A 14,167-nucleotide genomic window follows, 5' to 3' on the forward strand; every position below is an offset into this window, starting at 1 on the left:
CTTACGGACACATTTTTTAAAAAAGCTTGAGTAATATGCCACAGTATGGAAGCAGAATTCTTCACTCCAGCACTTGTTCCTTCTTCGCTTCCCTCCTTCCTTCTTTAAACAGTTAGCAATAAGTAAAATTAAAATATGGTGTAATCTTAGAATCAAATTCTGGTTACCCTTTATCTGTACAGTCCAGTTCCTTAACAAATATAATAAGAAACTGCTCATTAAGAAGTTATAGAGATAAATCAGAATAAAGACATCGCTGGGTTCCTAATACGTTGTATAAACCAGTTCAGCTCTGCTTTATTTAACTCTGAATTATTCTGTTGTGTCAATGGACAGTTGATGCTGTAAGTTAAGTTCCCCGGCCTCTCAATCTGTCAAGGAGCATGCCACTCAGCATTTACTGAAAGCCAATGAGCACTCATAAGCAGTTCCAAGTATAAAGAAGCTGAAAATTCCAAAAAGAAATGTTTAATATATAAAGGCATCTATGGTTTTGTGCAACAAGGTACGTCAGGCTGTCTAGTTACCTAGTTTTAGGGAACTACTGGTTCCCTCACTCCCCTATCACTCTAACGCCCCCTTGCACTGCTGTTTCCCCTTTAACAGCTTCTTCATTTTTCTGAATCTCCCACTTACTTCCTCCCCATTTTTATGCTTAAGCTAACGATTAAAAAGACAGATTACTCCCAAACATCTGAAGTCAAACACTTTACCTACAACTTCTGCTATGAGTCAAATTGATTTTAATTATATGATTTTTGCAAATTTCTCTCCCAGGAACTGTAAGTGAAGGTATTCGTTGTAAAAGCCAGTAATCACTCAGGTCCTTACTGTTTACACACATTCCTGTTACAAAGAAGTACGCATACTATGTCAGGGCTGCATATAGACCCTGAGGGCAAACAAGCATATACTTATCACAGAAGCTTGTAATAGTCATAGTTAAGGATTGTTCGGAATTTTGTATTTTTTTCATAACAGTAACCTTATAACTTTGCAGAAATAAATGAAGAAAAACTGATTATGTTTGTCAGTTGTTCACTGGGTATACTCAAACAGTCCATTATCAAGGACTCTATAGACAAAAAAATGTGGCTATAAATTACATAGCACTATGTTTTATTAGATTGCAATTAGATTTTAGTAACATTTAGATATCAAGGCACCATGTCTTCCACATAATTCCTTCAACTGAGTGCATATGCACACCAAACTGGCATGAACCCACACAATGATACCTCTACTTCCTCTGCTCATATTTGGAATGCTGGACTAACAAGCCTCCCTCCCCCATATTCACAGCTTAGTTCTCTCTGTGATTCTTATATATAATTTCAACTATTACTTAAAAAGCTAAAAAATTATAAGTGTGTGTACATAGTCCAGCCTTCTTGTCTCCTCTAAGGTTTGTGATCATTCCTCTATCTCCCTTCCATGTAATTCCTACATTAGCCTCTACTCAGACAAGCCCGGAATCAACATTTTATCCTATAAGCTTTCTATGTTCACTAACTGGAACCCAAGTTATCACAATCTATTTAAACTAGACTGGAAGCCTCGATTTTCCTACATACTTCCATCTCCTTTAACTACCATCTGAACTCATTCACAAATGGGAAATCACTCAAAGATATCTCTCATTTATGTTCTTATTTTGTAAACCTAGTCCAGGACTTCATATGAGTCATCTTAGTCTGTTTTTCTCTTACTATAGCTATAGACTGGTCATTTGTAAAGAATTCAGGTTTATTCAACTGACAGTTCTAAAATTCCACAGCATAGGGCCCACATATGATAACAGTCTTCATGGTGGGGACTCTCTGCATAGTCCAGACTTCTGTGGCAGAATAGAGGATCATAGGTAAGAGGGGTTCAGAACACAGAAAATGTCAAACTGGCCTTTAATAACAGACTCCAAAGACAACCCATTAAATCATTAGTGTGGTCACCTCTGATAGGTTCTAACTGGTCCCATCTCTTAATATCTCATACTAAGGATTAAATTTTATCAGGAGTTCTGGTGGAAACATTCAAATGATAGCATGGGCTTTGGTGAAAGTCTGTAACACTGGTCACCCTGTCTCCAGTGACTGCTATGTAAAAATGCCCTCTGTGTTCCACATCCACTCACCAAATATTTATTGAGCACCTTCTAATGTGTCAGGATTTAGGCTGGGAACAGTAAAGATCCTCCTCAGTGAAGGCAGACTCTAGGTCAGAAGATAAAGCAGCAACCAAACACATGATCCACAAGGACTGCTGGAATAAATAATGAGTCAACACCACAACAATAATAACAATATGGGCTGGAGAGATGGCTCAGTGGTTAAGGGCACTGGCTGCTCTTGCAGAGACCCTGGATTGATTCCCAGCACCCACAAGGCTAAGAACCTTCTGTAACTCCAGTTCCTGGGGATCCAATGCCCTCTTTTGACCTCTGCAGACATTGCACTACATGGTGCATGTACATACATGGAGGCAATACAATCATACAAATCATACACATAAAATAAAAATAATAAACAACAATAAGCAATGATAATGATAAACAATTGTCTTCATGTCTAGATATTTCATCCCATTAATTTAACCCCAAGTCCAATGTGACCCCCATTCATTGGAAAGCGATAATAAACTTGTAACTGATTATCTACATGTAAAAGAAAAATCTTTCTAGGGCAAGAATTTATCTAGTTTTCAAGGAAACTCACCAATCTCAAGTTTTGACAATAACCCTCTACCTAATGATGGTAATAATAATAATAAAGTATAATAATATTACTGAAAACTGATTTACATACTCACCATTCTTATATAATTCCCAGCATGTCCTGCTCAGAAAAAGTTTTTGCTGTAAATGCAGAACTTCTGCTTCTAAGACTTCAACTTTGGATCTCCATTTGGACTCTTGCTGAGACATGAGGGAGGCAAGGTGCTCAGCATATTCTCTGCTGCTCCTGCCGACTGGTTTTGAGTGGATAATTGCCAAGGCCAGAGCCAGCTTTGATGTTTTCAAATACCAAGTCTGAATATCCATCTTGGCTTTTGTACCTATCATTTAATGGGAAAAAAAGTTATAGAAATTTCTTTTAACTTTTGCAGCACATTTTATTTGACACGAAATTGATCTTGCAGAGTAGCACTAATTGGAGAGTTTGTAATACAAATTGGCTCCAAGTAATAGAAAAATTCTCAGAATTTGAAATAGTATGAGAGAAGTGTGAAGAAGAAAGATGCATATAGGCACATGGTAGGGACAGAAAGGCTCAGAACAGGAGTTGTAGACAATCTGACACTTCTTGAAGTGGAAAAAAACACACAGTGCTTCATTTAGTGGCTCCTAACCAGAGACACATATCAGAATCACTGAGGGCACTTAGCTATGTAAGTACCTGGTCTCATTCACCCCGAGTTCTGCTTCTGCATATTTGGGGTAGCACAAAGGTTTCTATGTTTTGAAAAGAATCTGCTGTGTGATTAGAACTACTAAATTAAACCATCCATTTAAATGTAAGCCTTCCTCTCCTCCAACCCACTATGCAGTCTCTGCCTCCAATCACATACCCTTTAATGGACCTGCTGCCTTGCCTTTAGCCTGCTCTAATCTTTATGGAAAACAATTTTTCAAATATTTGTATCATTTAGGTAGTGTCTCTATCTGACTCTGCACTTCCAATGATTCCCAATTGCTACCATGTGCATATTTCTTCAAAATAACAAAGTTTCACAGCCTTATAATATGAACATAATTAAAAAGACAATACAATATACCACCAAACGTTAGTTCAATGTCATCATCTCCAATGAAGGAGAAGCTTTTTGTGGCTTCCACCACATTTTCTTGGACTACCATGGAGGTTTTGAACACAAAGTATACTAAATAAAAACGATGACTGAATAGTTCAAAGTACAGTAGGCTTTTCGTGACTACAGTTTCCACTTCTGTGTGCATACATTAAACCAATTCGAAATTAAAACCACTAGAAAAAAACTTGCATCTGTGATGAACATGTACAGACTTTCCCCCATTATTTCCTAAACAATACCATGTAACAAAAATCATAAATGTAATTGCATAGCATTTACATTGTATTAGGTATCATAATGGCTTAAGAGCATAGCAGAGTATCCATGGATTATATGTGAACAGTAAACCATTTTATATGAAGAATTTGAGCATTCAAACATTTTTACATGAGAGGATCCTAGAACCAATTTCTCCCAAACCCAGAGACAACAATGCAACAGTCCAAAACTTTAGAGCTTCTGGTTGACACACTGATCCTCCTGACACAATTCCAAGCTGTATCCTGTGTTTCATTCCCTTCAGTTTCTCAGCACACCCTCCCACTATGGTTGAGCTGTACTCTAACAGTTACTTCCTGTGTTCTGTCCCTTTCATATCTCTACCCATGGATATCCCCACTTATGATGCCCTGACTCTCTACAGCTGCCTAAGCCCTGCCTTTGCATCCTTCCTACACAACTCATATACTACTGGTGCACTTACACACTAATCTTAGTATGACTGAACCCCCTCAAATTTACCTCTACTTACAACCATGTGTTCCTATCTGCTATCCTATAATTGGGTACTAAAACTGTACACTGAAACAAACAGCTTAATGCTGTTTAAATCTCTCTGTGTGTACACGTTTCTATGTACATGAGTAAGGGTGATATATATGTGTGCATGTGTAGGTGGAAGTCAGAGGTCCAGGTGCGTTTTCTTCTCATCACTTCTCCACCTTATTTTTCTGAGGCAGGGTCCTTCTCATTGACCCTGGAGCTTATCCTTAACCACACAGACCAGCCATCAAGTCCCAGGGCTCCCTTGTCTCTGTCTCTCCAGCACTAGGATTACAGGCACACACTGCCACACCTGGCTTTACATATGTGCTAGGGATCTGAACTCAGGTCCTTATGTTTGCATGACAAGCACGCTACCAACTGAACCATCTCCACAGCCCCTGCTAACTTACTATTATTGTGCTAAATATGGGGCTCTGTGCACTATATTCCTCACAACATTAGTTTTGTATTGAAATAGAATTGACAATTGAATAGTTAAGGAAATAATGTCACGATTGTGCAAGTGACTATTAGTCATTAAAACCAGATATTAGTTGGGGATTTTTTATTAGGATAGGAAAGTATTAGTGATATACTCACTGAAGGAAATGAGGAACTGAAAATCTATGTACAGTAAGGACTTCAATTATATAAAAATAAGAAATAAAAACTGTAATTTACATTTATCCCTAATTGTAGAATTACTAATTTTTATCTTATTATTTTCATTTGTTTTCCTAATTTTTGCAATGAACATTTATCAACTCATAATAAAAACTTATTGAAAAACTACATTTGCAAAATCAAAGTACAGTGACATTCTTTAGTCTTTCAGCACTGCTGAATACATACACCAGGGGGTGCATACTAGTGAGATGGACACGGAAATTAGAATTGTAGCTCCACTTACTTTAGCTTTGGCGGCAACCATTGCACTGGCCACTCGCAGATTCGTTGTCCCCCTGTGATAACAAGGGTGAGGCTGAGGACTCTGACACTGTTCTCTCAGAGAAGCACCCTGAATACAGAGCAGACATGGACGGCCTTCCCTCAGGAAGTAACCCTGCTTCCACTGTCGGCAAAATCCGTCACCCCACAACCTACTCAGGTGCTGCAGTTAGAGAACAATGTCTCAAATTCAATTTTAAATAGTGGGAATATAGGCAAAAAAGGAAAACTAGAAAGAGTTTGGAAACACCAGAGGGAAAAGTTCACTGGGTCATGAAAACACAGCAAACTCCCCAGTGTCCTGCAGAGATACTTGATTTAAGCCAGATGATTAAATGTTCTAATTTTAGTCACTGGATGAGACTTATTAATAGTTTTAAATGATGCTGAATATCAATCTTCAGGAAAAAAAGATCAAATTATGAAGGCCTTTTGGTGTATAACTAACTCGGGGTCACTTGTCTGAACATTAATTAGAATGCTATCACAAATGGGCAGAAGGACTGCTAGCAGAGATGTTTGGCACAGGCTCGCAGGCTGTAAATCAACCTGAGAATAAATACAGAGCTGCAACCAAACAGATTGGCTTCTAAAAACTGTTTCTTGATGGTGTGTGGTGTGTGTGTGGGTGTGTGTGTGGGTGTGTGGTATGCTGTAGTGCGTGTGTGGTATAGTGTGTGTGTGGTGTAGTGTGTGTGTGGTATAGTGTGTGTGTGTGTGTGGTGTGGTGTAGTGCGTATGTGTGTGTGTGGTGTGGTATAGTGTGTGTGTGGTGTTCTGTGTGTGTGGTGTGGTATAGTGTGTGTGTGTGTGTGTGTGGTGTGGTGTAGTGCGTGTGTGGTGTGTGGGTGGGTGTGTGGTGTAGTGTGTGTGTGGTGTAGTGTGTGTGGTGTGTGGGTGGGTGTGTGGTGTGTGGGTGGGTGTGTGGTGTGTGTGTGGTGTGGTGTAGTGTGTGTGGTGTGTGTGTGTGTGGGTGTGGGTGTGGTGTAGTGTGTGTGTGTGGTGTAGTGTGTGTGTGGTGTGTGTGTGTCCCCAGTTTCCAACATAAATCTCCTAATTTCTTTAGGTTAAAATTTCCTGAGTGGGACTGGAGAGATGGCTCAGCGGTTAAGAGCACGGGGGTGTGGGGGGGTGGTGTAGTATGTGTGTGGTGTGGGTGTGGGTTAGGTGTGGTGTGTGTATGGTGTGTGGTATGGTGTGTGTGGTGTGTATGTGTGGTATGTGTATGTGTGTGGTGTGTGGATGGTGTGGTGTGTGTGGATGGTGTGTGTGTATGGTGTGCGGGTGGGTGGTGTGGTGTGTGTGGGGTGTATGTGTGGTGTGTGTGTGTATGTGTGTGGATGGTGTGTGGATGGTGTGGTGTGTGTGTATGGTGTGTGTGGGGTGGTGTGAGTGTGGGGGGATGTGGTGTGTACGTGTGTGGGGGGTGTGTCTGTGTGTGTGTGTAGTGTGTGTGTATTCACCTCTTCAGTTTTCAAGTAGCAATGCTATCCTCAAATTGCCATTTCCAAAATTAAGACAATTCTATTTTCCTTGAAATTTCATGGAAAAAGTACAAGCTTCCATGGCATAAGAAATATATATTTGGCCCTTGTCCCCAGTTTCCAACATAAATCTCCTAAATTCTTTAGGTTAAAATTTCCTGAGTGGGACTGGAGAGATGGCTCAGCGGTTAAGAGCACTGATTGCTCTTGCAGAGGACCCAGGTTCAGTTCCCAGCACCCACATGGTGACTACGAACCGTCCTTAACTCCAGTCCCAGGGGAATCCGAAGCCCTCTTCTGACCTCCGCGGCATTGCACAATACAGGTGCACTCGTATACATGCAGGCAATACACTCATACACATAAAATTTTAAATATAAAATAAAATATTTAAAATTTCCTGAGTGCCAGCAGATGTTTCTGTCCTAATGAGGTAACTCTTAGCAAGTTTCCAAAGGAGACCTGAGTGCCAGAAATACCAAACCATAATTAGATACTTGGCACTTTCTTTCCCAACTTTCCTCTCCACCTCAGGAGAAGAAGGAGAGACAGAAGATTAAGATGCTAATGGATCATGCCTACCTGAAGAAACCTATAGCAACAAATAACAAATCCTAAACAATGGAGATCAGAGAGTTACCAGCCTGGTACATCCAAATGCTACAGTGAGGTGCATTCCAAAAGGAGATGCTGGATAGCTTCTGTTGTCAACCTGACACATTTGGAAAGAGGGAACCCCAACTGAAAAACCTCCTCTGTCAGACTGGCCTGTGGCCATGTCTGTGGAACATTTTCTGGAGTGCTGTGATGTGGGAGGGTCCGGTTCACTGTGGGTGGTACCGCCCCTGAGCAGGTGGTCCTGGGTTATATAAGAAAGCAGGCTGAGCACAAGCCAGGGAAGGAAGTCAGTAAGCAGCGTTCCTCCATGGTCTGGGTCTGTGCTTCAACTCCTGCCTGCAGGTTGCTTCAGGGAGTTCCTGTTCTGACTTCCTTCAGTAATGAACTGTGATCAGGGCAAGTAAGCCAAATAAACCCTTTTCTCCCAAGTTGGTTCTGGTCAGTTTTTTATCACTACAATATAAAGTAACTAGAACAGGCATCAAACTTTCCTACTCTCCAAAGCACAGGGAGCCAGAGCATCTCTTCTGTGGGGTTTTCCTTAAGCTGTATCCTTTATGACAAGCTGTGAAAAGCAGAGCTCTCTTCTGATTGGTAGATTGTAGAATTTTATTTAGTACCCAGGTTGGACAGAGTACAGGCGATCTGCAAAATCTGAGTAGGTATGAGATATCTGAGCTAGCGGTAGTCTTGTAAATGGAGTTCTGGCTCCTGTGCTATCTAGTGCAAACTTCAAGTAATCAGAACTGAACTGAATTGTTGGGCAGTCTGTTGCTGTATGGGACTTAACAGAGAACTTGTGATAAAAAGTTTTTTAGCTTCCTAAACACATTCTCTGTTTAACTGCAGAAACACCAGTAGAAACTTCAGAAAGTCTTTTTTTTTCTTTTTCTTTTTATTATTTATTTTTATTGAATTTTTGTGATTTTTATACAATGTAGTTTGAGGTATTTAGAGCCCCTCCCCTATCCACACCTTCCCCCATTGCCACCCGCCAAAATTAACGAACTCATATATAACACAGCCTCCATAGAGTCTAATTTGTGTCCTCAAATGCTTTTCAATGTAGGCCCATCCACTGAGGTCCACCAAGAGTCCCATTCACATAAGATACTGTCCTGTACCCTCCCAACAAGTAATCAACTGCCAAAAGTTCCTTAGGTTGGGCTGGAATTCCTTACCCACTTCCCCATGTCTATGCTTGGATTTTGTTGGTTTTAGCTTGCATAGGACTTCTGCATGCTGTCATCAATGCTCTGAGTTCATAGGAGTAACTGACCAGCTATCTGGAATACTATTGCCTTATGGTCACCCACTCCCTCTGGCTCTTACAATCATTCTGCCTTCTCTTCCACAATGATCCCTGCACCTCAGGAGACAGAGGTTTGAAATAAATGTCCTAATCAGGGATAAGTACACCGTGGCCTCTTGTTCTAGGCACATTGGCCAGTTGTGGTTTTCTGTGTTAATCACCATCTGGTGCCTAAGGAAAGCTCTGGTGAGCGTTAAGAAGTACATTCATCCTATGTGTAGAGGTTGCATTGAAAATGTGTCACTTAGGGTTGAGCATCTCACAGACATTTTTTCTCTGTGTTTGACCAGTTCTGGAACTCTGTAATAGTCTCCACCTGTTATAAAAAGACACTCCAATGAGAAATGAAAGATATACTTGTTGTATATATGAAAATGTATATTTAGAAGAAAGAAATTACATTGGTCTAGAGATATGGAAAAAGTAGGTCTTCTCTACCATCTATGACCCTTCCAACCATGTGTATTTCACTGTTCACAGTACTACAGTTCCCTCCCATTAAGCAGACCTTAATCCCAATAGTCAGCTGTTGATTACTGCAAAGATAAAAATGCTACTACTGCAGCAATAGCAATGGTCTACTGGGCCTGTCATTGTTATTTATTAAGCTTTACAGCTGGGTAGGACCACTGATTGGTTTTCTCCCTTGGCAGCTTGTGTAGTGTCCTCTGATACCTTGAGAGCTAGTCTTCAGGGAGGAGGCTTCCAGGTGTGTTTTTTACAACATAGCCTTTAGCTATACAAATGCACTCATATATTTACTGTTATGTGTACTTTTCAGTAGGACTTTGAACTATAGGACTGTTCTCCAGAAGACAGAACATGGACAGATGCCTTCTTCCAGGCTTGGTTGCACCCACTGTCTTAGGATCCTCATGGCTAAGCTTGTTGACTATTACCCTTCACAAGAGAGGAGGAGCAGGGAGGGTCAGCCACGCCCTCCAACCAACCAGTCAGCCCTAACTGCAGGAGGGGGAGGGGCTAAAGCTGTATGATCCCAGGGAGCCCTGGGGAGGCTTTCTTGCCGTTTTATGTGGCTGTGGTTAAGTCATGAACCAGGCCTGGATGGAGACTTTCCATTGTGGCCTTAGGAGGGCAGCACCCACACTCCTGTGAGTAAACTCTCACACACTGCTCTGTAAGTAAACCCAATATCTTCACTGGCTTCCCAGACTGTAGTTTTGCGAAATTGTACCTTTGTTTGCCATAGGGACCAAGGGGGTGGGCATTGTTTGATCCTCCCTGAAGGAGTTTTAGCTACATTCCCTCTGGTTTTTCATACCATCTAAGTATTATTTATCTCTTGCCTGACTCCCTCTGTATAACTCCAGCTACTCCATTTCCAATTAAATATTCCCGTTTTCTTCATTTCCCCCTTTACAACACCTGTCTTCTTTCTAAACTGAACTTATATTCAAATAATTATAGTAAATAATTAAAATGAACATTTAATGTTCCCCAAGAAAGAATCAGTACCTTTGAATTCTTTGTAGTTTGAAATATAAAATTTTAAGTCTCCTTGAAACAGAGCAGTCGTTTAAATCAGCTTTCCTTTTCTTTGTACTTGAAAATTCCTTAACCATAACAGTCCTCCATGGAGCTGTGGCCTCTGGAGTCTCCATCAAACAAAGCACGCTACTCTGTCAACACTATTCTTGAGATTTCTACTACCCCTCTTTCTCCTGTTATCATATTGAATTTTTTTCAAGATCAACCACCAATATTTTGAACTATCAGAACAGTTTTGAGGGTTGGAGAGATGATTCAGCAGTTAAGAGCACTTGCTACTCTTTCAGAGGACCCAGGTTCAGTTCCCAGCACACACATATCAGTTCACAACCACCTGTAAGTCCAGTTCTGTTGGGAGCCTCTGTTATGCAAAGCGGAAGCCCCTTCACACCGGACAGCTCATGCAGCTCGGGTTTATGTGCTGTGGGCTCCTTTCATAGCGGGGTGTCTTCCTGGCATCTTTCCTGTCTCTCCTTTTGAAGTGTCCGCCACGAATGCTATAACATAAACATGGCCTTTGGCTCTAACAGGTACCATGCCTTCCTGTAATTTTTCCTAGCAGACAGCAATCTGGCAGAAACCCACTTCCATATGTAAATACAATGCCTCACAAAGCATCTAACAGCCAAAGCTTTTACCACTACCCCCATGGTATAAATGTCTTAGTCAGAGACTTGGGCTACAGAGAATTGGGCTGCAGAGAATTGGGTTGTAGACAATAAAGCTGTAGCACAGACTGAGCCGAGTCTGAGTATTGTGTCACTACCGGCGGCCCAATCTCTCTAGGGGACGCACTCCCTCATTACTGGCCCGTGGACACCCTAGCTTTCGCCGTCTCCGTACTCTTCCCTGCGTGGTTCTGTGGCCAGGAACCTCACATCCTGAGGAATAGTACACGGGTGAAATAGAGACGGGATTTCGGCTGAACAATGCTTCAGTAGCAGAGGAAGCTGTCAACACCAGAGACTCGGGACTCGAGCCTCCGGGAAAAGCCTGCGGGGCATCCACAGCTGCGGCCAGACCCATCAGCGACTAGCCAGGTGTGGCAGGGGCCCAGAGATCCGGGGGCCCGGAGCGACCCCGAGATATCCACGCACACCACGCCTGAGGCCCATAGAGACACGGAGAAGCCAACGGGGAGTGCGTGCACACCTGCGGATCCGCCCTGCCATTCCTAGAGTTGCGCAGGGACCCCTAGCGCCCAGAGAGAGCGCACGCCCCATACAGTTCCAGGGGGATCCAGCAACCACTTCTGGACTCCACAGGCACCAGGTATTGTATGGTGTACATACATAAATACATGCAAGTAAACAGTCATACACAAAATAGAACAAAATCTTTTTTAAAAAACCATTGCGAATCATAATCTGAGATTATAAAGTTACTTCATCTCTGTGACCACTGATGAAAATTCTGTAACAAGTGCCACAGATTACTCCTGTGCCATACTGGTGAGAACTTAAACTAGAAGAATAGTTTCCTAATATGTTCTGAACTCTACAAAAGAGTTATTTCCATTTGTCCTTTTAATAAAGAAGCAATCACAGCTACATATAAAATTTTACTCCCATTAATGACTCACAGAATACTCTGATTACTAAGAACCTTTCACCAGGCTGATCCACTAGTAATAAAGTTTAAATTGTAAGATACCATACAATTAAGATGAAAGTATTTTTGAAAATATATGTAATATGGAAAATATTACCCACAAAACATTACATGTGAAGGAAAACATAAAAGAGTTAACTAGGTCAAATGACTGAACATTTCAAATTCCACGGATAGTAAATACTGAGGTTCAGAGATAAATAGGGAAAAAGAGAGCAGGAACAAAAGAAGAGTGGGAGGAGGAAACGCAGAAGGCAAAGCAGACAACAGCTGCACAGTAACTGACAGAGCTGAGACTGTCAGGGTGACAGCAAGTTCTTTTCCTCTGGTCTTTTGAGACAGGGTCTCCCTGTAGCCCCAGCTGTCCTGGAACTCACTATGTAGACCAGGCTGGCCTTGAACGCACAGAGATCTGCCTGCCTCTGCCTCCCAAGTGCTGGGATTAAAGGCGTGTGCCACCACACCAGGCATCAAGTTCTTTTTTATACCTTCCTATAGTCCCAAATCTTCACAATGTACAGTATAAAATGCATAAGACAGAAAATCGCCTTAGTATTAATCCTACAGAAACTTGCCCAATTCTATTTGTCTTTTAATATTTTACTTATTATTTTAGTTTTATGTGTATGTGTGTATTGCCTGCATGTAGATAAGTGCACCCATGTTGTACAATGCCCGCAGAGGTCAGAGAGGCTGTCGGATCCCCTGGAACTGGAGTTACAGACAGTTGTTAGCTGCCATGTGGGTGCTGGGATTTCAATCCGGGTCTTCTGCAAGAACAACCAGTGTTCTTAACAGCTGAGCCATCTCTCCAGCCCCCCAATTCTATTCTGTTTTAAAAAGTAAACTTATAGGGCTCTCAAAACCATATAATTTGATTCACCTCACCATGTACACAAACTCACCCCAAAATGAACATAAAGCTTAAATTTAAGAGCTGAAACTGTTAAAATACAAGAAGAACACCCAGGGATGGCTGTTTGACCTCACTGATGGTAGAGATGTTTTAATGCAATCCCAGAAGCTCACACAACATTTTTAAATAGACAAATAGGATTGTGTCACACTATCTGCATAGCAAAAAGCAATCAACAGAATAAAAAGACAATGTACGCATTGGGAAAGAGCAACCCATAGATCTGATATTGCACTAGGCATGCCAAATATAAAGAGAATTCACTTCAATAGTAAGAAAACAACCCAATTAAAAATGGGCAAAAAGCCTGAGTAGACATTTTTCAAAAGAAAACACAAATAGCCAATGAATTCACTTAATAAAATGTTTAATATCATAAATCATCAAAGAAATGTAATTATAAACCCAATTAGATTTCACTTCACACATAGGAGTATGATTTATCCAAAAGTCAAGAGGTTAAGCAGATGAATTTGTGTTATACAGCACCCACCTAGGCCTGGACATCCTATCACTGCAGAAGAGGGGAAAATGGAGAGAGGGAGGGAGGGAGGGAGGGAGGGAGCGAGGGAGGGAGGGAAGGAAGAAAAAAAGAAAAAGAGAAGAAAGGGAATAAGAAAAAAGAAAAGCTTTTCAGATGGCAAGATAGCAGGTGCTGGCCAGGATATGAACGTGGAGAAAAGAAAGCTGTCACAGTGTTGGCAGGAAAGTGAATTAGAGCAGTTCTTATAGGCAGTATAACAGTCCTCTGATACTGAAGACAACTACCATAAGATCCAGCAGTCCGACTTGTATGTCTATCGCCAAAGAAAACGTCCTCAGTGTGCCACTTCAGACACAGCTCTGCTCCCAAACGTGCTGCAGCACCATTCTCAACACACAGGATAGGGCATCAACCCCAATGCCCGCTGACAGGAAAATGAGAAATTATACTGCATATGTGTTTATATAAAAGTATTTTCATGTATGTGTCATATATACACAATGGGTATGTATATGATGAAATAATATTAAGCCTTAAAAAAAAAAGGAAGAAAGAAAGAAACCCTGCCATTTCAGAAAGCATGGATGAACCTGGAGGAGGTTATTCCAAGTGAAATAAACCAGAGCAAAAGACAAATGCTAATATTACTTTGGATCAAGAGAGGGAGGAAAGAAAAGAAGGGGTGGGATGGAGAGGGGAGAGGGGGAGGGGAG

General features: G+C 41.4%; 1 protein-coding gene across 1 annotated transcript in view; it reads right to left on the reverse strand.

The window, feature by feature from the left end:
- Mei4 (meiotic double-stranded break formation protein 4) overlaps positions 1-14,167 on the reverse strand; it is a gene marked incomplete at its 3' end in the record, with an annotated part of 159,489 nt that overhangs the window by 108,775 nt on the left and 36,547 nt on the right. The window contains exon 2 of the mRNA XM_008839937.2: positions 2,806-3,051. Coding sequence (XP_008838159.1) covers positions 2,806-3,037 — 232 coding nt within the window. The remainder of the gene's footprint in view (positions 1-2,805; positions 3,052-14,167) is intronic.

This window comes from Nannospalax galili, unplaced genomic scaffold (assembly GCF_000622305.1).
Source record: "Nannospalax galili isolate Female #2095 unplaced genomic scaffold, S.galili_v1.0 scaffold1501, whole genome shotgun sequence".
Lineage (NCBI taxonomy): Eukaryota > Metazoa > Chordata > Mammalia > Rodentia > Spalacidae > Nannospalax > Nannospalax galili.